The sequence below is a fragment of the Maniola jurtina genome, chromosome 9 (assembly GCF_905333055.1).
Source record: "Maniola jurtina chromosome 9, ilManJurt1.1, whole genome shotgun sequence".
NCBI classification, from domain to species: Eukaryota; Metazoa; Arthropoda; class Insecta; order Lepidoptera; family Nymphalidae; genus Maniola; species Maniola jurtina.
Genome location: NC_060037.1, coordinates 10618031 through 10644372, shown reverse-complemented (window position 1 = coordinate 10644372; position 26342 = coordinate 10618031). Strand labels below are relative to the sequence as shown.

The 26342-nt window shown below is 35.2% G+C and overlaps 1 protein-coding gene across 1 annotated transcript in view; it reads left to right on the top strand.

Moving 5' to 3' along the window:
* Positions 1-26342, top strand: part of LOC123868082 — a 169358-nt gene extending 143016 nt beyond the window's left edge. The window contains exons 5-13 of the mRNA XM_045910434.1: positions 16399-18232; positions 18481-20601; positions 20695-20972; positions 21088-21294; positions 21629-21918; positions 22640-22751; positions 23270-23533; positions 25097-25318; positions 25503-26342. Of these exons, the coding sequence (XP_045766390.1) occupies positions 16399-18232; positions 18481-20601; positions 20695-20972; positions 21088-21294; positions 21629-21918; positions 22640-22751; positions 23270-23533; positions 25097-25228 (5238 nt within the window). The 3' untranslated portion in view covers positions 25229-25318; positions 25503-26342. The remainder of the gene's footprint in view (positions 1-16398; positions 18233-18480; positions 20602-20694; positions 20973-21087; positions 21295-21628; positions 21919-22639; positions 22752-23269; positions 23534-25096; positions 25319-25502) is intronic.

The window sequence follows — 26342 nt, the reverse complement described above, 5'->3', positions numbered from 1 at the left end:
GTCTGTCAGCGGGATGTATCTCGTGAACCGCAAAAGGGAGATTGTAATTAAGTATCACAGAATGTCACTTCTATTGCCGCTGTAACAAAAATAATAAAAAATTCTAAATGCCCGCCATGAAATTTCGAAAGTGTTATCAGTTCTTGCACGATGTTACGGAACCATTCGTGTCCGAGTTCGACTCGCACTTGACCGATCTTTATATGCCTTAAATATCAAAATAGTACATTCTGAAGAGTTGCTGTAAAAAAAAAAGAATAACAGCTCAAATAAATATTCGGTTTTTATATATTTTGGAAGTAAAGGAAAAAATCGGCTGAATGTAGCCGAATTACAGTTTCAAAAGTGTCATACGAATAAAAAAATCCACTCAAAAGTTACGACCTTCGCGGACGTAAAAATAGACCGATTTCACACATCGCAAGAGCCTATAGGTTTTTATATGGAGGCATAAAACTTTGTTCAATATAAATTTTAACAGTGCGTAACGGATTCGTAGGACCTTTTTTCTATGATAAGTTTGAATTAAAATTTAAACTTTAGAACTTCTTTATGAAGTTGGTTCTTTAAGTCAGTTAAAGGATGGATTATACTGTGCCCTGAGAGTGTGAGTTTTTTCATGTAAAAAAACCATGAAATCCGAGTTACCATAACAATTTGCTACCTTTTGTTTCCAGATGTGAAATGATGATTCTATTGCGGAAAATCAAGTTAGTTCCCACGGGATTCTTAAAAAACGCAGGCCTCGTCTTAATATATAAAATGAAAAGCTGACTGACGGACTGACTGAATGCCCGACTATCAACGGACAGCTCAAACTGCTGGACTGATGGGGTTGAAATTTGGCATGCAGATGGCTATTATAACGTAGACATCCGCTAAGAAAGTGTTTTTGAAAATTTCTAAAGGGGTAAAACAGGGTTTTGAAATTTGTGTAGCCCACGCGGACCAAGTCGCGGGCATATGCTATAGTCTATTTTATCCATATTAATATTATAAATGCGAAAGTGCCCAACAGCTTTACCGATTCTGACGTGGTACAGGATTAGCTTATATCCCAGGGACGGACATAGGCTACTTTTTATCCCGGAAAATCCGAGTTCCCACGGGATTCCTAAAGACCCATCCACTCAACCGATTTGTATGAAAGGTACCGAGGTAGCTTGCGTCCATGTTATTGACATAGACAACTTTTTATCCCGGAAAATCAAACAGTTCCCACTGGATCTTTAAAAACCTAAATCCACGCGGACAAAGTCACGGGCAAAAGCTAGTCCTATACCTACCTATATGATAAATACCTAATTATTTTCAAAATCATCAAAAATAGAAAAATTTAAACATTTTTCTATAACGTATTTGATGTTTAATTTTGAAATAGTCATAGTTTATTCTAATAAAGTGAAACGAATCTCTCTCCACAATAAACTATTATGTCTAGGAAACCGTACAAAGTAGTTTCAACATTGGTTTTGTACGAAAAGTTAAACGAAACACGGAACTTTCCCATCACGTATTTGATAATCCATTTCGGATCCTGAGATTGCATTTACATTCTGTTACATAACCAAAAAGAATATATTGGCACAATCAATTTTCCTTTATCTTGGCAATAGTAGTTTTAGGTTACTAAATAAAATTGGAAATCTTGAGTGAAGAATATACTTACCTACTCTCTGAAAATATGGTAGCTTACGCATTTAAAGTGAAGACTTAAAATTACGACACTTGGGTCACATATTGTGCGTTTCATGTCTGTACGTTTTGTCTTAAGTACTCATTATCTGGCAAGAATTTTATACGTCATAATAATTACTTAATACTATAAACGTAATTGTTTGTTTAAAATTTTGTGTCCGTTTGTGCGTCAGTGGGAGGTATCTCGTAAACCGTAATAGGTAGAGAGCTGAAATTTTCACAGAATGTGTATTTCAATAACTAGAACAGCTCGTTTAATAAAAATTTCGAATTGAAAAAAATTAAAAAGTGTTATTTCTTGTATGTATGATGGTACGGATCCCTTGTCGAGTCTAACTCGGACTTGACCGTTTTTTTTCTAATTTAAGTTCCTAAGTTTTTTCCTAAGATGGTGCAGTTAATTTTTCCTAAATTTTTTTTACAAGTTTTTGTTAAATAGTTGCGCGACGTTTGAGAACGGAAATAATATTGCTCTGAATAAGTACGAACCACTTTCAACTTCGGGATCTTACCTAAAGGGAGATTGAACGAAAAACTGAAAATTCGCGTCACGTTCTTGACATTTCATTTTCATTTCAGTGGAACTCCCTATACATACAGTATTTCGAAAAAAATACTATTGTCTATTTTTAACCCCCGACCCAAAAAGAGGGGTGTTATAAGTTTGACGTGTGTATCTGTGTATCTGTATATCTGTGTATCTGTGTATCTGTCTGTGGCATCGTAGCGCCTAAACGAATGAACCGATTTTAATTTAGTTTTTTTTATTTGGCTTGATCGAGAGTGTTCTTAGCTATCATCCAAGAAAATCGGTTCAGCCGTTTGAAAGCTATCAGCTTTTTTCTAGTTACAAATTTTTAATAAATTGGGGTGTTATAAATTTTTAGTTTACACTTGTCTTATGGAAAGATTTTCTAGAGTGTAGCATTAGTTTCTAACCGTTCTAGGTATCTAGTATTTTCCCAGTGTTTCCAGAGTAGCTTTTATTTAAAATCCATATTTAACAGGTTGTTATTTGTTATTTTTAATCGATTTAAAAAACGTGGTTATGTACTTAATCCTTATGTATTTATTTATGTATATACGCGATTATTTCAAACACTTATGAACCGATTTTGATAATTTGTTCAGTAATAGTAATTTACATTCAAGGTTTAGTTTAGTATGTATAACGCAGCTAGGTATCGTTCTTATGTACGAGGTAGGTATACATATAAATGTACACTCATGTCGCCAATATTTTTGATTATGTAGACCGATTTCTACAAGATTCCTGACAATAGCTTGCATCTTGGAGACGGACATAAGCTACTTTTTATCCCGGAAAATTATAGAGTTCTCACGAGATTTACAGCACCTAAAAATCGACGTGAACGAAATCGGGGGCATCACTTAGCCCTGGGGGGCCTAGCTATTCTTTGCGACTTGGTACTATCCAACACTAGCTTCTCCTTTCAGCAAAGATTGCCTGGTAGAGATTGCTCTAAGCAATAAGGCCGCCTTTGCACACAATTGTTTTTTCTGTGTTCTTCTTTCTGTGTTGTGTTCCTTTACATGTGTTTTTCTATCTATCTATCTATCTATCTATATAGTTCAACAATAAGTAATTTTCCTATGGATAACATTAGTTATTCGAGGTTTCATTAATTATTGAATGAGTGTCGCTACACAGTCTAAATAGGTATATTGAACCAGGTTTAGCTAACAAATGTATGAATTGGCTTCAGAATTGCTATTATATTGGCTGAATTAAAATACACAACGTGAATTCCTAGTCACGTTTAGTTCCGTTCACATTGATTGGGAAACTAAATTGGGGTTTGTTTCTTTATTTAGATGTATAGGTAGGTGATATAGTGATAAAATAGTTTCCAAATATATAGTTGAATTAAGGAATCCGGTTAGTCAGTCTAGGTGTCTTCTCTTGTACGACGGTAATGAGTAGAAACTAAAGTTTAGTATTTTATAGAGGGTTTCCAATATTTAGAAGCTTCTGATATCATAAAGATATTTTGGTTTTACTACATAACATAATATTATTCCTTTAACTTAAATCATCTATGATAGCAATTTGCTTTCTCTCTCGCTTCTTTTATCTCTTTTAAACTCAGATGAAATGCAATGTCTAAACTATTTATAACTGAACAGAATAATTAGCAACATTGTTTCATGTTATGTTACGGAGAATGATAAATCATTACGTAAGCAAAGCACCCATATTTGTATGACTTTTTGATTTGGGGTGAATTGAAATATTTGGATTCGACATTTCTTTTTCTAATTCAATTCGCTTAAATTGATCTACTTCTGTTAGTCTATTGTGCTAATTGACTACCTATTTCGCGTGGTAAATTCTACAAACTATTCAAAGGGATTCCGTATAGAATACCTGTATTCAAGTTTATTGAATTTACTAAAGCATTTTCGAATGGGTTTATGTCATTTGTAAGGCTAAATGAAAATACAGCGTTTTGTACTAAATGAATGTGGAACTGTGAAGAGCACTGGAATTTAGAAGTTTCTGTTTGGTTTTTATACTCCTATCCTCTGATAGAAATAGAAACACACCTATTTTTGTCTGTGTATGTATTCTGACGTTACAAAAAACTACAGAACGTAGGTATCTTTATGTATAATGATGATTTTAGAAATATCCTGTCTAAAGGTAGATCGTTTGGCGTAGTTATAATCTACTTGATCTTATGTACCTATTAGTTAATAACACGCGTCATGAATTATTGAATATTCTTGTTGTCCTAAATTCTTAAATTTTTGTAATACTTTAAAAATATAATGAGTTTTTTCCAAGCGTAAGCGAAAAATCTTTGCATAAGTATAATCTCGTACCTACCTATCTTAAAATAAAATAATACATTTTAAAAAATACGAAAAAAGCAACGTTGCATCTGCTATCAGGAAAATGAAAAAAACTGCAGTTTTAGATGTTTTATTTTAAATAAAATAGAGGTGAAATAGTGTGAAAAAACATCAGAGTTTTGACGTTTGCGTCGGAAGAATATTATTTATGCGAAAAAGCATTTGAATTTTTATGCGATCAGAGGGGAATTGTGGAATATACTAGAAATCAGCATAGCTTTGGATTTTACAGTTCAAGCCGATTATCACTGGGTTTAAAATATTTTGTATATGAGATTGTTTTATTTTAAGTGTCAATAAATCTGCAAATACGAATATAAACATAAAAGCAGATTGCTGCTTAGTTTCATATTTCAACTTATTTGTGGATTTCAATGCAGTTTCCAATTTCATTTAGAACATATCATTTTGATTTTGACATTTTTACTATAGGTATAGGCAAAAGGAAGTCAGCTAGTCGTAAAAAAACTGTAACAAGTGCAAATTAAAAATTTATAACACCCCCGACGAGTGAAGGTAACTAGACAGTAACTAGAAAAGAGCTGATGACTTTCAAACGACTAAACTGATTTTCTTGGATTATAGCTAAAATCACTCTCGATCAAGGCACCTTTCAAAAAAAAAAAAACTAAATTAAAATCGGTTCATTAGTTTAGGAGCTAAGATGCTACAGACAGATACACAGATACATTCAGTCAAACGACAAACATCAAACTTATAACACCCCTCTTTTTGGGTCGGCGGTTAAAAATTAACGCATATCGGTATGTAGAATGTAGATATTATTATTTATATTAGATAGGTATTATTAGGTATTATTATCTACTAGATAATAATAATATTATAAAATTGAGGGAATATTGAATGGTAACTTACTAAACTGGAAATTTCTAAATCATCAACGTTTACAGGAATCATAATATCATACAATTTTCCGTTAAAGAAACGACAACACAGGCATATGCAAATAAAATAAACACACAATTTCCTTACCCAAACATAACAATTTCAATATCACTTTTGAGGCATTAATGCTCGAAATACGCTACATAAAGGGGATTTCGCAAAAACGCTGACGTTTACGTAACACCCCTTATCTGGCAAGCGGGATAAACGCTACAGAAAATCGACACAAAGTTGTGTAGCGTCAGCAAAATATAAATGGATATTGTAGTGGAAATGTAGGGAAAACTTTTGCAGCTTTTGGCTTAATTGAGCAATTGAAAATGAGTGCTGGAATTCGAATGACTTTTCTAGAATGTTTTTACTAGGTAGGTACTGCTCGCTTTTGAACTATAAAAGTTTCCGAGTAAGACTAATGTGTGTGTGTATGTTTGTTACTCCTTCTCGCAAAAACGACTAGATAGATTTGGCTGAAATTTGGAATAGAGATAGATAATATCTTGGATTAGCACATAGGCTACTTTTTATCCCGGAAAATCAAAGAGTTCCCAAGGGATATCGAAAAATTTTAATCCACGCGGACGAAATCGCGGGCATCAGCTAGTAATTGAAATATTTTGGATTTATTTAAATACATTCTAATATTATAAATGTGAAATTACGTTTACGTATCTGTGTGTCTATTCTACTATAATAAGGGGTGTTACGTAAATGGACATAGGGGTGGGTGGCAAGCGGGATAAAGGCAACAGAAAATTGACATCAAGTTGTATAGAGTCAGCAAAACATACAGGCATATTGTAGTTGAACGACAATATGCCTGTATGTTTTGGTAACTTAATTTTGTCACTGTTTTATATAGCACTTTTTTGTTTTTTTTTCGATCATTCTTTTTAGGATTCCGTACCTCAAAAGGAAAAACGGAACCCTTGTCACTTTGTTGTCTGTCAAGAAAACCTATAGGGTACTTCCCGTTGACCTAGAATCATGAAATCGGGCAGGCAGGTAGGTCTTATAGCGCAAGTAAAGGGATAAATCCGAAAACCATGAATTTGTGGTTACATCACGAAAAAAAATTTAAATGTTTGTCAAATTTCAAAGTAAAATAACTATACCAAGTGGGGTATCATATGAAAGGGCTTTATTTTCTTCTAAAGTTTCTGCGAGCAGTACATGATGTCATATTGTTATGGCGTTCCAGAGGTAAAACTGATTTTATCAGACACATTAATAGCATTAGCTCGTTTGCCGTCTTTATTGCGACCGGTAAAAGCGATTCTCTCGATTGGAAGATGTAATTTTTCGTTCCATTTTCCCGTTCGTTTTATTGATGGCGAAGGTGGAAGGTAGATTGGTTTGATTGTGCGTCCGATTTATATGTATATTTGTATACTTATAAACTTGTATTTTAGTAGGTAACTGACCCCATATCTAGCAATCCGACCTTGATGTAAAAATTTTGTTTCTAGATCTATCCGTTAAACTTTAACTGATTTTGACGTTTGGCTTGCATCCCGGGTACGAAGATATGCGTTTTTATATCATGATAAATCAAATAGTTCCCGCTGCATTTTTAAAACACCTAAATACAAGTGCAGATTGGCAGACTTCACAAACCTCTGTAAACATTATGGATAACTCTCTGCCCTCTGGCTTGCAGGTTTCCTCACGATGATTCCTATATCGTTAAAGCAAATGATCCTTAAGCGCTTAAAACGTAACTCCGAAAAGTTAGAGTTCCGTGCCCGGGATTGAAGCCCCAACCTCCCGAATAGCCGGCTGATGTCTTAACCACTAAGCTATCACGGCTCTTACATCATCTAGATTCTAGTCTAAATAACAAAACAGTGCTTCTACCCTTAATGCATCCATTTTTGCTCTTTCAACTTGCATTTCCTTTTTCATCAGCAAATGAATGGGATCTATTTGCAATGCCTTCGTTCGCAACAAAATAACATTAGAAGCCTCGCCTCCACCTCACCTAGGTACAGTATCGAACACGCTTGCCCCTAGAGACCTTTGTTTCCTGATATTTTATGTCGAACCTGACACTGTACGTTTTCCCATTGTTATTTGAATTTTCATTTTCTTTCTTTTTTATGGACGCTGAAAATGTATATAAAACTATATTGTGTATATAATATGTGTGTGCCACTCGTATAGGTATAGAGCTGAAACGTAGACTAACTGTTGACTTTGTCCACAATTTAATAGTGACTCAGAACGCTATGGACGTTAACTATATTGGCTGTCTCTCTCAGAGATAAAATTCGCAATGAGATAATTCATAGACTTTAGTTTATTAATCATTTCAGCTATATTTTTATGTCCACTTACATAAAACTATAGCTAAAATGATTAGTAAGCTAAAGATGCAGTAGACAGGCCATGCCTGTAGCAGAAGTATTAAATATTTGCATGCTTATGAAGTAGAATATGAAGGTCGCTACTTAGTTATAATTTTGAACTCAACAACTGATATTCAGCAAATAAATAAAATTTCATTTCATTTCAAAATTTCATTTCATTTCCATTTCATTTCATTTCCATTTCATTTCATTTTCATTTCCTTTCATTTAGAACCGACTACCAATGGGCAGACGTATTCTGGGGTGAAGACCACATATCAATAAGCACAGCGTAGGACGACCAGCGCAGTGTAGGACGATCAGATATTATTGTAAGGGCCAATGCAGACCGAGTGAGGGTGATTAGAGGTGGCAAGTCGAGGTGCGTTGAGTAGAGGCGTGGACAATCATGGTCATAATTGATGAGCATCGGCTGGCTCCTCCGTGCCGTGCCAATGTCGCTAGGCACTTTCCGCCTGTGAGCGTTGTGCTTTAAATTCCATTCCATCAGCCAGTATGCGTCCACTGCTGAACATAGGCCTTTCCAAGAGCGCGCCACCAAACACGATCCTCCGCCTTCCTCATCCACCCGCTCCCTGCCACATTCTTCAGGTCATCGGTCCAGCGGGCTGGAGGTCGTCCCACACTGCGCTTGCCGGTACGCGGTCTCCATTCCAGAACAAGTCTACCCCATCGGCCGTCGGTTCTACGACAGACATGACCTGCCCATTGCCACTTGAACTTGCTAATCCTTTGAGCTATGTCGGTCGCTTTTGTTCTTCTACGCTTGTGCTTTAAATAATGAAGCTTTATTTTGACTTGTGCTACAATATCCATCCATAATATCCATAATCCAAAATAATATTATAAATGCGAAAGTGTGTTTGTCTGTCTGTCTGCTACGTTTTTACGGCCCAACCTTTGAACCAATTTTAATGAAAGGTACAGACTTGGGATACATCCCGGAGAAGGACAAGGGCTACTTTATATCCCGGAAAATCAAAGAGTTCCTAGAGGATTTAAAAAGCCGATATCCACGCGGGCGAAGCCGCGGGCATCCTCTAGTTGAATAATAAAACCCCATCCATCCCACATCTTAGACCACATCATCACTTTCCATCAGGTGTGATTGTGGTCAAGCGCTTACCTATAGTGAATAAAAAAAAAATATATAAGGCTCATGATACTTATTTTAGGGTTCACGCCCCACCATCGCGGCATACTATCATTCCCATTATTGTTTTAACATTAAATTTTATCCATTAAATGCGTCTCGGGAGATTGGTTTGACATTTCCCTTGCGGAATGACGAACGCACATTAATATTTAATCATTTGCTATTAGCGATGACGATAATAATGATAAATTATGAATTAATCAATGAAAATCAGAACAGTTCCGTGTATTTGAATATGTTTAATCAAAATTATACTTGTTTGAGCTAATTATTAATATTATTATGGATCAAATGTCCAAATATTCGAAATATTTCTTTATTTTGACATTTTGAGGATCCGTTTTTATATGGTTTTTATAAACAGCGTATTTAATAAATCATAATATGGCATGCTTGATGGCATGACGATTAATGAGGTATGTAGTACCAAATAGTTAATGTCATAGGTTTTTTAGTTTTTTTCTGATACTTGATAAACTTTCAAACGGTCTTCCGAGTTCACAGAAGCTTTTTACAAGTTTATTTTCTGCAATCAGCTGGTTACAGGGTTGTTACATTGGAGTTTTAAGCAAATTCTTTAAGTCTTTATATAATATCTCCCACAGATATCACGCTAGGAGTCGAAATAAAGTAAATAACAATATTGAACCATTCAGTCATACATAGAAACAAAAAGTGTATTCGCTTATTCATATAAATCGACGCCAGAAACCTGTTAAAGATATGTCAAAAGAGAAATATGCAAAAGGTATCGCATGTTACCGGCTCAGTTACCGAGGTAACGTTACGGTAACGCGATGCGAGGAAATCACTCGAAAGTGGGAACGGGACTGGAAACCGTCGTTTTGTTACGCTCACTTGTTAGGATACCTATTGTGTGCTGGTTTTGTTTTTGTATTCCATTTACGTTGAATTCTTTTTTTTTTGTTTAAATCGAGGTTAGTTCAGCGTTTATTTGTAGAATCAGGTTATTGTTATTGTAGAACTGTCCGGAGTTTATTAAAATGAGTTTTTTTTTGTAGACATCTAGGTTATCAACTACTTTTTTAAAGAGAGCGTTCAACAATTTATTTAACAAGAAAAATAATAAACTTTTAGGTTAAATAGTTTTGATGAATTTATTTTTACGAATAAAATATAACAATCGAATAATATAACAATTTATTTATACGATTATTATATTCGTACGTTCGTACCTAATATACAAAAGTATACCTAGATTGTAATATTTTATTCGTAAGAAACAGATTCTCAGGCATTTGATTCGGACATGAATGTCTATGTCAAACTTTATACTTTAGCTATACCCATAACATCCACTCCACAACCAGCAGAACCTCACTCTTTTTATTCGTAGGGCTATCATCAGGATTATGGAGTTGGAACCTGGAACTTACCTAATTTTTGTCTTCATAGAAGCCAACTTCTATAAGAACCAGTATAGTAGAAGTAGCTGAATAATCCGTTACAGATTGGAACCAAATATACGAAACACAAAATTTTGATCGGAAATTAATACCTATTCACGTAATAAAATGGAAATGATGGTTAGGTATAAGATGATTGAAAAGTCAATGAATGCTATGATTGTGTTCAGCAAAAATGAAATGGTATGTTATAAAAAACCAATCAAAACCAAACCAAAGTATAACCAATATTGGAAAAATTTATAGTTCAATTTATAAAGGTGTGCATGAAAAAATATAAAAAAACGTTTTCGAGGAAGATTTTGAACAAAAATTCTATATATTATTCTATATTCTATATGATATTTCATCGAATGGAATTTCAACCGGGATAAAAGTCGCCTATGTCAATTTCTGGGACGCAACTTATCTCTGTACCAAATTTCACATAAATGAGTTGACCGGATGGGCCTTTAAGAATCCCTTAGTGTAGCTACTTGCAGCTTGGTGGCCCTTAGGAACTCTTTGATTTTCCGGGATAAAAGTTGCCTATGTCCTTCTCCAGGATATAAGCTAACTCTGTACCAAATTTCACTAAAATGTGTTAACTGTTGGGCCGTGAAAAGCTAGCAGACAGACAGACAGACACACTCTCACATTTATAATATTAATATGGATTTATTTTATGTTTTTAACCCCCGACCCAAAAAGAGGGGTGTTATAAGTTTGACGTGTGTATCTGTGTGTCTGTGTATCTGTCTGTGGCATCGTAGCTCCTTAACTAATGAACCGATTTTAATTTACCTTTTTTTGTTTGAAAGGTGGCTTGATCGAGAGTGTTCTTAGCTATAATCTAAGAAAATCGGTTCAGCTGTTTGAAAGTTATCAGCTCTTTTCTAGTTACTGTAATCTTCACTTGTCGGGGGTGTTATAAATTTTTAATTTACACTTGTTAAAACTGCAGTTGTTGAAAAGTAAAAAAAAAGACTACAAGTAAATCGCAGTAGTAACGCATCCGTGGGAAGTTGCTATGTGATCCCAACCCGAGTATCCGATAACCTTTTAAGAAAGTTCTGGAATTACCCTGTTATCGAGTTCTCGAAGAAAAATACGATATATTCGAATGAAACGCGAAGTTTTCCGCGGGTCTGCGCGAACACGGGATTGGTTTTGTATCGCCTGTTTGATAGTTTGTTGGATTGGTTGAGAATACTTCGCGAAATTCTCGCAGCTTTATTCCGATTTCGGTTACAGTACGAAAATGTCGTATTTCCTAAGAGAAAGTTTGGAATAATACATGTTTTGAAGTTATGTATTTGCCTAACGTCACAGCGTGCATTGAACCTTTACTAAACAAACTTGAGACAAGTAATAAAGCAGCCAACCTGAGTATAATTAGTGAATTTAACTGGTTTTGACGAAACTTTGTACAGATTGCGTCCCAGAAAAGGACTACTTTTTATCACGGAAAATCAAATAATTCCCATGGGATTTTGAAAAAACCTAAATCCACGCTAACGAAATCGAAGGCATAATCTACCTAGTGATAATACTTATAATATCTAAAGCATTAAGGTATAATATAATTTTAATCTATAAAATAGTAAGATCATCCGTTCTTAACTGAGGTGAAAGGTACAAGTAATAAAAAAATAAAGGATAAGAACTTACGCTCTAAAAGATGAAAGTCGTTCAAGTATCTAAAGTATTCTCTTTTAAGATTTATTGTAAAAATGCGTATTTTCTTTAATAAAATATGTTGGCCGTAGAAGTAGGTATTTTTGATAGAAACCAGTGAGGTGCGATTCGGACTCCCACACAAAAGGTTCTGTGACGCCATTGCATCGTAAAAAGACATTTTTTATTTTATTTTTTTATTTCATGGCAGATGTTTTGAATTTTTTTATTATAGCGGCAATGGAAATACACATTCTGTGAAAATTTTACCTCTCTACCTATTATAGTTCACGAGATAAAGCCCACTGACAGACAGACAGCTAGATATACGAACAAACGGACAGTGAAGACTTATTAATAGTGTCCCGTTGGCACCATTCAGGTACGGAACCCTAAAACAGTATTTCCGAATGGCAGTCTTTCATCAGGATACCAAAACCCATTACAGTGAAAGCGTAAGAGGGCTCTCTCCGTCACTCGCTTCATACAAACGTAGTTCCAATTTCATTTGAATATTAAGCAACCAAAGTCCATGAAATTTTGCAGACATATTCTAGAAACTAATATCTATGTCTGTGGTTTTCCAGATTTCTGTTAAAATATTCGGTTTCAAAGTTAGGCGGTCTTAAAAATTTACATACAAATCTTTGAGCCCCTGTAATTTTAAAACTACATATTTTTAGAACTTAATATTCAAATGAAATTGGAACTACGATTGTGTGAAGCGAGTGACGGATAGAGCCCTGGTAAGAACGAGAGAAATCCAACTTTAAGGGCAATTAATTTTATTGCGTTCTAAACAAATGTTTCGTTCAAATAACTTATTCATTAGCAGAATCAATTTCGCGTAATCTGTTCTGTATCTCAAATTGTTTGCAGAACTTTGAAAAGGGTTCCCCTTTAGATCGGAGTTGGAATTTGTTTTAGAATGGCCCATCCGGACTAAGTAGGGAGGCTAATTATTTTGTTCGTTGTCTTTTTCGGATTTGTGTACTTACCTTTTAATACTTGAGTGTTAAAATACTTAGTTCAAATTTGATACAAGATGAACTTACCTACGCTACTTAATGTAATATGCTTAATCCCTACCAATATTATAAATGCGAAAGTGTCTGTCTGTCTGTCTGTCTGTCTGCTACGTTTTTACGGCCCAACCGCTGAACCGATTTTAATGAAATTTGGTATAGACTTGGTATACATCCCGGGGAAGGACATAGGCTACTTTTTATCCCGGAAAATCAAAGAGTTCCTACGGGATTTGATAAAACCAAAATCCACGTGGGTGAAGCCGCGGCCATCCTCTAGTATAATATAATATGCTTACGATAAACTACTCACTGTCAGAAACTGCCATAGGTAGGTAGGTATAAGTTAGCCTGCTTTAATCTTATACTGCATCATCACTTACCTCCAGGTGAGATCGCTATCAATGCCTAACTTGTATCGGAATTTAAAAAATACCATTTTAAAGTACTTTTTTTAGCTATGGGTAGGTACCTATCTATCTATCTACTTATTCCTTCAAGGAAGAATTTATTTGTATCTCAATTTTTGTAATACAAATATTTTGTAAGAAATTGAACAATGTGATCAAAACTCAAAATGCCCAAAAACTGAAATGGATGCAATGTTCTTCCATTGTTATGGAAAATGAAGATGCCTACATATGCCTGCCAGTGTACGCTACAAACCTATAGGCTATAGGACAAACTCCATAACCGTCTTTGCCTCAGTCAACTGAAATATTACTTTTTTTTTTTAATTATATAGACTAGCGCTTGGCTGCAATCAGACCTTCTAGCAAGTGATGATGCCTAAGATGAAGCGCGCTTGCCTAGAAGTTGCCTATTCACTCTTGACTTGAAGGTACCCATATTATAGGTGGACTGTTAAACTAAAACTGAGCTCAAGACTGAAGTCGTTCTAAATTACTTGATAACACGTTGGCTTTATTTGCCTTATTTGTTACTTTCGTGACAATAAAATAACGTAACAACGAATTCAAGCCTAGCTAGTTATCTAAATTCGATCGTGGCTGAGCTTTGGCAACCGCAGCCACGACACGGTCTGAGTTGTTTTTGCAACTAAATACAGCGTATTTGTGAGACTGCCTTCAAATAATTAGAGGTGCCTCTAATTTAAGTGTTATCTTATCTACAAACAACAGCTTATAAAGAGTCTAGTACAAATTGGTTCCTATCCCGTGCGAATTTCAAAAATCCGGCCTTATGCCTTGTCGTTGTAAAGAGAACCTCTGTACATTTCAACTATTTAAGTCACAGGATGTTATATTTGTAAATTTCAAGTAAGTAAATCATTAGTTATAAGACTCTGACAGATGGACGAACAAACAGATGGACGGACAGATAAACAGATGGACGGACAGACAGACGGACAAGTACAAGTTCACTCAAGAAGACTCGGATTTCCCGTTGCAATTTTATCCAATCCAATCCATCAGCCTGTATGCGTCCACTGCTGGACATAGACCTTTCCAAGAGCGCGCCGCCACCAAACATGGTTCTCCGCCTTCTTTATACACCTGCTCCCCGCCACCTTCTTCAGGTCATCGATCCAGCGGGCAGGAGGCTCGTTATTTCCGTTAATAAATGTTTAAATTATGAATTGATACTTTTACCGTATTACCGATGTAATTGGTTATTTTCACGAGCACAATCTCTATCGTTAAGTTGGTAACATCGATGAATACCGTGTTATCCACCCGCCGATTGTAGGAGTTAATTGAAAACCGCGTAATACCCAATACGATACGGAACCCAATTTGGCCTCGTTACTTGATGTGGATAGTGTACCGTAATCACAATACGAGTTTGATTGTGTTTGGATAAAAGGCTCTTTTTAATCTACAGAACCTGATTCATTGTTAAAACGGTATGCTTAAAATATTTTTTTACTAGCTGATGCGTGAGACTTCGTTCGCGTGGATATAAGTTTTTAAAATTCCATCGAAAGATTTTCCGGGATAAAAAGTAGCGTTATTCACTCTCCTGGTTTTTCACAATATTCATGCGCAAATTCAAGCGAATCATTGCTTTGTAGCGGCTTGATCAAACGACAAACCAACAAAAGAGAACACACTTTCGCATTTATATAAGATAAATAGCGTCGAAAGAAGCTGCTCACAAATTACAATCGAACTTCAGTTGGTAAGTTCGATTGCATGCAATATTCTTGTGTGTTAACGATAGGTAGTGATGAAAAAGTCAAATAACCTAGACATCTAAGATAATAAATGATTTAGATCAACGAGTATTTAATGTTTCGGAATTCGGAGACACATATTTACATTACAGGTATATTTTTTTGCATACGTTTTTCATCCGATAATAAAATTACAACTATTACAAAGTGCCCAAATCTACTCATACCAAGAGCTGTACCATAAGTCTCTAACTACCCCATATTGGAATCCGAAGACGTGAATCCTGGAGTGGACTAAGTGATCACTAGTTTCCGATCATGCATTGTCCGGCACTGTCCTGTAGAACAATATGGTGGGATAGAGTCATTAGAGCATAGCTTAATAAGGATTTACGTTGCCATTGTTGGCACATAACAGTTTTTTCATAGCTATCTAAAAATTAACACTCCTACACTTCTCTTTAATTGATTCAGAAAATACAGTACTTAATTCAAGTAAAATAGGTATTACTGTAGCAGTTTACATGAAACCTTTTAAGAAGCCTTCCAAATATATTTTATATGCTTCTAGTGGATGTTTTAAAGTTAAATTAACCATGTTATGTGTAACAAACAATAAATAACGTTTCACTTAAAGAATCTTCAATTTAAGGTGTAAATGTTGGCAATTGTATCAAATCAGTACACCAGCTTTTGTTCTGAACCAAACTTTTCGAAATTCAGACGACTTTGCTAATTAGTTGAGGCTGGCACAAAGGGAACTATTGTAAAATGATTACAAAAAACGTTTTCAACTGGTTGAACCTCATTTGTATAACAAATGAAATTAAGGCATTCAAGCCAAATACTAAAGAAATAATAATTGATAGGGAGTTTCTGATTGAGAATGAAAAAAGGCTTTGTTAAAGCAATAATGGAAAAATCTGTCTCCTAAGTGGGTTTTATAATACAATGTTTTATTTTTCACGATTGACTACGTGATTATCACGCAATTTAAGGTCAGGTGTACTATACTAATACGACAGATTAACTGACAGACATATCTGTACATATTATTATATGAGAAACTAATATACGTCCCACTAAGTAGGTAGCTTGTTATTTTTAAAATTCTAATGAATTTTCACTTATTATTTATTTTTCTTTACAGATTTACGAAACACCTGAAAGTACGCGTCCGAAAAAATGGTCTTCGAAACTGAGACTCAATACCTCGGGAAGCTCCAAATCTTCAGAGAAGTCACCCGAGAGCCCTTATATGTATGGAACTATTAGTGGACAAGGTGGTTCAGCATTGTCGAAATCCATGAAGTATGCAGAAACGTGGCTCTACGGGTCCGTGAGGACCCAAACTCCAACAGGAAGGCCGAGTGTCTTCTCAGCATATCCGGAAGTTCCCGGACCTGTTCTAATAAGTACTCCTCAAAAACCAACTCCGCATAATTATGCTGTTATACTATGTTCCTGTCCTGAATACCTTAACGGTACGAAGAAAACCAGCTCTACCAAAGTCAGTATATGTAAGAAATGCAAAGGATCTCGTTTGCCACTAACTATAACTGAAAGTCCACGATTGTTAGTAGGTGGCACTGTGCGTGGTCCTCAAGTCAATCGTGATGCTGGTGGTTTATTAAGAGCTGGTACTGTCAGAGTTCAAAACACTAAATCTAGGCCTAGTATTCTTAAACCCAACGGCGATAATGATCCGTATGACTTAATGCGTAGAAGTAGATTAGCTCCTCCACATGAAACTCGTATTGGGAGTCAGTTTTCAACAACGAGATCTCGAGCCAAGAGTATAAGCCCCTGTCGGATCAAAGCTAAACAACCAAGTCCAGAAACTATTAGCAAAAGTCGAAGTAAATCAGTGAGCCGAGTTAATGAACTATGGATTGATGAAGATAATTCAACGGATAAAAAGAAATCCATATTATCTTGCGATATAAATCCCTACGAGTTGGTAAAAACGAGTAGTAGTTCTAAGTCTATGGTCGAAATTGAGTTTGACGATGATTTTGGGGATGTCTTTCAAGATTCTCCTAAATCTAGGCCTTTAAATAAGTCTAAATCTGATACAAATGTTAAAGCGATTAGTGGACAAAGAATAAGGGTGTCAAATGAACTAAAAACCAATAGCTTAGAAGAAGGATCTGTATATGACCCTGTTAATTATGATCTCAAAAATTATGACTTTAAATCTACTGATATGTCTTCAGCCTTATCTTTACCCAACATAAAAAATGAAAATAGTAAATTAGCATCATTAGGTAAAAGTAGTAATAAAAAAGTAGCAAGTATATCAAATGCAAATCGTATAAAGCAGAAAAGTGTTTCACCGAAAAGACCACCGAGAAGAGTAAGACACAACAAAACTGAAGATGACAGTGAAAGTGACAATCAGCGCTTACCGGAAAAAAACTTTAATAAAAAGCCCACCACTGATTATTCACGCAGCCCTAAATATAAAAATCACAATTCCGATACTATTAAATCTATTCTTAAAAAACCAAGAAACTATGAATCTAATGACACTAAAAATAAAGTTGAAATTAATGAAGATTCATTTGAAAGTAAAAGAATTAATTCTTCACAGTTTTATCTTCCGAAACCTAAAGATAAGAGCTTGAATTCATCTCAAAATATATATCAACGAAAAAGAGTTCAATTTCTTGTCGAAAATGAAGAAACCAAAGTAATATATACAGCAGACTTAAATTTACACGATAATAACTTCAAGGAAGAAAAACCAAGCATCGTTGTTGAAACGGAAGAAGAAATAATTGCTGAAGGTGATGTCGTAAGCCATAGTTTAGAAGCAGCCGAAAATGATATTACATATTTGAATGACACCATTAATATCCAGAATGATTCAGAAGTATATGAAGATGTGCAAATCAATTTAGAGCTAAATAAAATTGCTACAGACATTATAGCAAATAATACTGTAAAAGAAGAAACTGATGCTATTCCTATAAACAACGAAGGTAATTTAAACTACTTTAAATAATTTTACAATAATAATATGTGATACTTACCCACTATGCGTTGCAATACAACATCTATTGTACGTTAATGGTAATTATCAGATATATTTTCTCAAGTCCGAATAATAACTGTATGAAATTTCATTACGATTGGATGAATGGTAAAGGAATGCTTCGGAATAGAAATATATTCCTATACTATATACGTAAATATTACTAAAAAATTAAATTTTCATTTTTTTTTTCAGATAATAATGTACCTAAAATTCCAGTTCTACGTCGCTCCGAATCAGAAAGGTTAGCTTCAACTATATGCATTTCTCCTCCAAAGTTTTTAGACACTATGGCTCTTCGATCTAAAAATAAACACTGTCATACAAGTCAAGTGTTTTTGGAATTTGTGAATGAAATTGAGACGATATCGCAACAAAAATGTGTAAGTTCCGAAAACCACATCAAAGGAAATGTTGATAACGTTCAAGACTCTCCAAGTAAAAATGATATTGACATCGGAAATTTAAGCGATAGTAGTGAGATTACAAGTAAAGTACTGAAAAATTTACGCCATGGTATAACAGGTTCTCCAGAACCACCACCAAGATTAAAATCTAAATCAAAGAAACACAATTACGTTAAAACTAGATTTGTGCGTCACAATTCCGCAAGTTCAACTAGTGATGAATGGTCAGATACAAATGACAATGAACAAAAAACTGTACTTAGAGTGAAACAATTTGATTCCGATGAGTTCGATGAGCCAAAGGAAAGAAAAGAGACTTGTAAAAGTTTGGAAATAGAACCAAGAAAGACCTCCATACAAATTAACGGAAATGAATGCTATTCCACTATGAATGTTAGGGGTGATACACCAATATATCTCTCATCAGTAGTTGTAAATGATGACTATAGTAATGCCTGTAATACTTATCAAACGGGGACCACGGTTACTATAAGTGTAGGGTCTCCAAAACCTGAACTTAAAAAGTCAAAAAGTCAAATATATATTGGAGCAGAGTTTCCAGGGCAAATTGATAAAACAGAAGAATCAAATACATATGAAGACTATTGCAATGATGCTTATAAAAATCAATATTTAGAATCTTTTCATAAAAATGATATAACTTCTATCTTAAATGATCCAGTTGAAGCTGTGAGAAGAAACCTGATACCTCATGTTTGTGGGAAAAAAGATAACATCAGTAACTTGGAAAAAGTCGGGGATCAAAGGAATATGGGAGATGAAAGCAAACCTTCTGAAAGTGGTAATTATATCACTAAACTCTTTGATGATCCATTCTTTTCACACTTGGCAGAAGGGCTTGATTCAGATCTAGTTAAAAAATTAATTGAAAACTCGTTAATAAAACTCCAAGAGACCAAACATCAAGAAGGGACAGAAAGCAGCAAAGCAACCATAGAAAAACTTATAGAAAGCTCTCTTATAAATTTAAAAGAAGAAGTTCAAAAAGAAAACAGTCAAAAGGAGAAAAAGGCAGATCATATGACGAAAACGACTTTAGTGGAAGAAAATAGTGCACATGAAAGTAGTGGTTGCTTAGAACATGATGATAAAGGCTGCTCTGCTCCCTATGAAAGTATGGAGTACGAGAGCGGAGCCATGGGAGTTTTTTCAGACATGGAACCAATGTCCGATTGTTATAATGCGTCAGCTAGTGAATTGTCAACCGAAGATGACACTAATTCTACGAGATCAAAGTTTTACCAAATGTTAGTAGATGCTGCAATTTGCGACATTGAAATAGCAAATAATACGGATGACGATCATCTTTATGAATCAATTAGATTAAATAGTGATCCAATTTATGAAGAAATTGGAGATATGCCTCCACCATTACCAACAAATCCTCCTCCTAATTCGTTGCTGTCGTTAGATGACGAGAAACGGAGTGGATCACGCTCAATTTTCGAAGGTGCATCCAAATATGATATACTATCTTACTTAGTAGATGCTAAAGAAAGAGGAATCGATGATGAAGAAACCTATATTACAAATTATGCTAATGAAAATGACAATTCCAATATGTTAGATGAATCGAAAGAAAAATCTGAGGCAATTAAATCTAAACTAATTAGCAGTAACACCAGTCAGCTATCTAATGCATCAGATTCAAGTGAAGATAACTCTTTAATAATTAATCAAGACAGTATAGAAAAGACTCTGGTATGTAAAAAACCTTCAGCGGAAATTGAGAGGAATGATTCTGGAGTTGGTTCTGAAACCAGTAAATCTTCTAGAAGTAGACTGCAAGGAAAAATCACACCAAATAGCATGATGAATGACAAGGATGCTCCAATTCATTTATGTGAGGATTGCGATACTGCGGTTGAAACTCAAATTACTGAACAAGGTACAATTATGTGATTTCCTCGATGTGTAAGGTTTATATTCTTTATGTTTAAGTTTTTTTATGTAATTTAATTATTGGTTTATTTATTTTAAGGCTCAGTGTATGCTCCTTTAGTATGTCGAAAATGTTCTAAGAAGAGAACTGAAAGAAAAGAAATAATAACAGAAATTGTGGAAACTGAAGAGAAATATGGCCGTGATCTACAAATTATTCTTGAAGAATTTTATAAGCCCATGTTAGTTGCTGGTTTACTGACACAGGAACAATTAAGCGCAATTTTTTTAAACGTTGAAGAGTTAATAGATAATAATCAAGTGTTATCGGAAAAACTAAGAGATGCTCTCGAAATCGCCGTGGAACAGGGGGATGAGGTATTTTATGATCTAATAACATTAATTTATCCGTTAACAATAAAGATATTTTAAAGGAAATTTTCATTGTCAGCGTTCTTCATCCTCTCTTAAATTTTTATTATTTGTTTTTCAGGACTTACTGACGGTAAACGTTGGTAAGATTCTCTTGGAGTGTTCTGGTATGCTGACAGCTTTTCAGTCATATTGTGTAAAACAAGCAGGCGCCGCATTGCTTTTAGCCGGTTTGGAGAAGGAGAAGGAACTCCTGAGGATATTCTTGCGCGTCTCGCAAATGGAAAATGTGGTTCTGAGGAGGATGAATCTAAACTCGTTCCTCATGGTAGGATGCCTCTTCTTTTCATTTTAAATTAAGAGATTTATATTTCATTCATAGCATGAACGGGTTGAAGTAAAATTATTGTATGGATGTGAAAATTTGTAGTTCTCTTCTATTGTCTGTATTGTTTATAGACGCCTTTGTATGCTTTGACCTTTTTTAATTAATATAAATGTGAAGTATTAGTCAATTCAATTCTACATCATGTAAATCTTCATTTTGAAGAACAGAGTTTTCATTTACTTATTCAAGACTTATAACAACTTGATGATAGAAATTCACTTTTTATATAGTTTTAGTCTGATATTCAAGTTTTAATACATTAAATTGTCGTTAGGTGCCGGTTCAACGCGTGACAAAATATCCCCTCCTTCTTTCGCGGCTGTACCGTGCAACTCCGACTTGCGCATCAGAAAGAGAAGATGTGAAGGGTGCTCAGCGTTGCGTTGAATCCAGACTAGAAGAGATCAACGCTGCCGCCGCCGCCGCTGCTGCAGCTGCGAGGGACGTGCCGTTGTGGAGAAGACTTGCTGCAGCGAGACGGACGGCGCATGATTTGCACGTCGCTGACATAAGGCTGAGGAAGATGGCTGTTGATGTGCTGGATTGGAATCATGATGATGCTAGGTGAAGTTCTGTTGGGAAATATTTTTTTATTGTTATCTATCTACTTAATTCAAGCAATTTTTGAGTTACTCGACGGCAGAGCAAAGCGAAGTTTTAATCACACTAATATTATAAAGGCGAAAGTTTGTGTGTGTGTGTGTGTGTGTGTGTGTGTGTGTGTGTATGTTTGTTACTCCTTCACGCAAAAACTACTGGACGGATTTGGCTGAAATTTGGAATGGAGATAGATACTATCCTGGATTAGCACATAGGCTACTTTTTATCCCGGAAAATCAAAGAGTTCCCACGGGATTTTTAAAAACCTAATTCCACGCGGACGAAGTCGCGGGCATCGGCTAGTTATTTATAACAGCAGAGGACTCAAGCGCGGCGCGCGTTCTCCGAATATTATTTTCCGTATATCTACCACTTTTCACATGTCAAAGGCTAATGTAAAATCTAAGTTTGAGTTGCTGTAAAAAGATTTCGCTCTACTTAACTCCATCTGTTTACGCTGGCCCTAAGCCGTTGTTAAGAAAATGTACTTTGAGCACATAACTATTGTAAATAACATTTTAAGTATACAAAAAATTTACAATCATTAACATTATTTGATTCAATTACTTGATACACTTAACTGTTAAAACTTGTTGAAATTAATTTGTGATAAGTACACAACTCAAACGAATTCTAATTTCTGAACCTTTCATTCCTATTAAAGTGTCGTTAATGTGTTTTAAAGGTTTGCAATGGAGGGCAAGCTGCTGTTTACACAACCCAACGACAACAACTGGCGCAAGGGTCGGACGATCAAACTGATGTCGATCAACGCCCTTTTGGTAACTAATGGAAAGGTGAACCTATTTTTTTGTATTATTCCTTTTTACATCCCTTTTTGAAATGAAAACTTCTTTCGGTCTGTTGAGTTGACAAAAAATATTACTTACGATTTCGATTACTGTATTTTCGATGGGCAGCGGTAAGCGGGTAACTGGCGTAGTCTAAGAGCCAGTGTCCACTTGTCGTCCGTCGGATCCGGATTTTAATCGGATGTTCCAGTGGCAGAACATTTTATATGAAGCTTTCACACTTTTCTGAAAATGTTCTGCTACTGGAACATCCGACAAAACGCTGGCCCGACGGCGGACAAGTTGCAACGGGCTGTGAGATAAAAGTGGCTAGCCTGGAGGTTTGAATGTGTATGACAGATCATTTATTATATTTTATTGGATTTTAGTCCACAAGTCCTTAAAAATCTTTTGGGGACTCTGATTTTCCGGGAAAAAAGTACTTTGTATTAGTTCATGAAACACCTTAAACTTGAGATTGGGACTAGTTTATAAACTTATCATACTATCATTTCTACTTCCAGCCAACGATCGCTCACAAAACGAACGAATTACGGGAAACGAGAGAAGCCAGAGACAGAGAAGCGAGAGAAAGAGAAGGAGAAGCTCTTTTCGCACGCAGTGGAGTGAGAGAGGCTGCTTTGCTGTTAGTGAGAGAGAAGGCAGGAAGATACACGTTGCAGAGAGAACCGCTCTTCCTCGATCGCTGCGTGGTCGCCGCGGACCACGAGCCTGAACACTTCTTCGAAGTCCACGAGATTACGACTAAGGATTCCTTTATTTTTAAGGTATGAGTTAAACTAAGTTATTGCGTAGATTTCATACTTTGCTCTGGTAAGGAAATATAAATGTAACAGTCACTTATCGATGCTGAATTTTCGTTATCCTTGGGGTAGGTACCCCAGTCCACAGTTCTGCGATAAATTTAAGTACTGGCGGTGGTAGAAGGAAAATATATTCCAAAAATGATAGATTCATGGCCAAATGGTACAGATATATAGCTTGCATCTTAGGGGCCGTCGTTGGTTAGTTTTTCATACGAGAATTCAAAAAGTTGCATGCATTTACATCTAATTTTGTCGGATACTTACCTACTCACTTTCTTGAGGATGTTTGTTTTAAACAATTTAGAGACGAGAATCTACGCTATTTGATTATGCTAAGAAGCTGTTGATTATACCTACTGTTGGTTCGGGGAAAGTAATGTTTACACAAACAAAACAAATTATGTGTAACTTTACTTGAATAACTTAATTGGGCAGATGATTTTTGTGAATTTTCTTAAATTGTGTCTAAGTATTATTTGCTTACGAACTTTATTCAATAAGTTTGAATTAAATATAATGAATAAAAACAAACAATTTAACAAACAAAATTAAATCAAAATAAAGTTAGCGTTCTGGTTACACTCTCATTACTTACATTTTCAATTAGGAAAAACTTTTATTAATCATAATTTTGGTCAAAGAAATATTACGTTGACACGTTTATCTAAAAGCAGTATGCTGACTCCGGGCAGTGCCAACGTTTATGCATTGCAGTGTAGTCAGCACTTGCAATATATTTTGGCACAAGCCATTGCACTTTATTTACGAGTGAGATGCTCGCTTTATTTGGCACGCGATTTTTGTGACGCGCCTGCGGTTAGGACAATAGCTAACATGTGTTTGCATAAATTGGCTAAAAACATTTTCTATTTAATGTTTATTCAGAATTTTGTAGGTGTTACGCAGCATGTAGATTGTAGATATTATGAAATTTAAAAGCATCTACTTTGACGCCGTTTTAGTGCCTTTTGGATATATCAAATCACTGAGTTCCCTAAATTTGCAGTTTTAGAATGTTTACTTTACCTCTCATTAGGTCACTATGTTTTTATTAAGCATTCAAAGTCTTCGAACCCCTTCATTTTTGCATATTTACATAGTAGATTTCTTTTTCTGTGTATATTTTTAGGAGTAGATAGTACACCCACTTTGACCGAGGCCGGTAATTGCGAAACGAAGAAGCGAATGAATGATAGCAACCGAGCTAATTTTTTAATCCATTGAAGGTTTTCTACGAAACAATATTTTAATATCACCCAGTGAAGCAGCAATGTAGAACCAACTAACAACGGTGGCTATCATTCAGTGTCAGACACTGAGTTAGCGTATTACCTAGCTGGCCTACATATAGTTAGAGTCCTATGTTGCAGTGTGCCTCTCTTTGTAGTGTGCTTTTTCAAGGCTCTATTGAGGACTAGAACCCAAATAAAGCCAGTTGAGAAATAAATCTTCTTTCGAACTACCCTACCCGCAAATAATTTGATTCATAACAGAATATATAAAATCCCTTTCTCTATGTTACAGGCGGAAGAGAGTGCACGCACGCGCATCTGGTATCGGCAGATCCAGTACCACGCCCAAGGCGCCGGCGCATGGCGGAAACGGCGCAACGCTCTCGCGAACATCATGATAAATCCTATGCTTACTAGAAACTAAATTGAAAAGACTAGACTACAAAAAACAGGGACTTTTAGCGTTCTGTACCCGAAGAGTCCAAACGGGACTTTATTACTAAGTCTCCACTGGCCGTCTGTTTGTCAGAGGCCTGTATCTCGTGAACTACTATGGAGAGAGTTAAAATTTTCACAGTGTGTACATTTTCTATTGCCACTATAGTAACCTATAATAAAAGAATCAAGATGGCGAATTTCAAAATGGCCGCCATGCAAATTAAGTAAATTAATAAGTATAGCACGCAAGTATTGAACAGTTTGCTTAAAAGTAGAGCAAGCTTTAAATAATGAATTTTTTTCAGCTTGCCCATTTCGGAACAAAAATTTTTGTCACATTTTGAGTTACATTCAAAATAATTATTATTAACGGCATTACAAGTAGGTACCTACTGGATTAATTATTGGACCCAGAAAAGAGCCCGGAAAAGCTTAGATAGAGAAAATTGTTAAAATCTGTTACTGAAAATTATTAGGTACTTACCTAATTTATTTCTCTATTTTGAATTATATTTTTCAGTAATCTGAAACAAAATTTAACGAGTACATAATATAATTTAAAACCGTACTGTACCTAGTGTATTTGACATTTCAATTTGCAATTAATTGCATGTGTTTTCCAAAACGATTATATAATAAAGTTTAAAAAAAAATCTGAATTTTATTTGATATGTATTTATTTTTATGCACAAAAGTATGTTTGGATGATTTTAAAACAAAAGTAAATTGATACTTAATTTGTAGTCTCGATTGATTGTAGAACAAACTTTGATCAACTGCACCTATTTGATAAACTTCGGGCTTCAGAGCTAGCATGGGCAGTAGATAAAAATTATATCCCCCGATCATATCAACTGAAGTCATAGAAATCAGTGGATATAATCGGGGATATAATTTTTATCCACTGCCCATGCTAGCCGGGCTGGTATGCACAATATTGCACTTAATTTTAAGTCAAAAGTCCATCTATCTTAATTGTATTATTTAAGTAAACGTAAAAAGCGTCACTTTATATTATGTTTTGACCATAAAATTGGAATAAGGAATTTCTGAATCTAAGAAATGCATAACTTGTAATAATTTTAAGTGCCACAGATAAA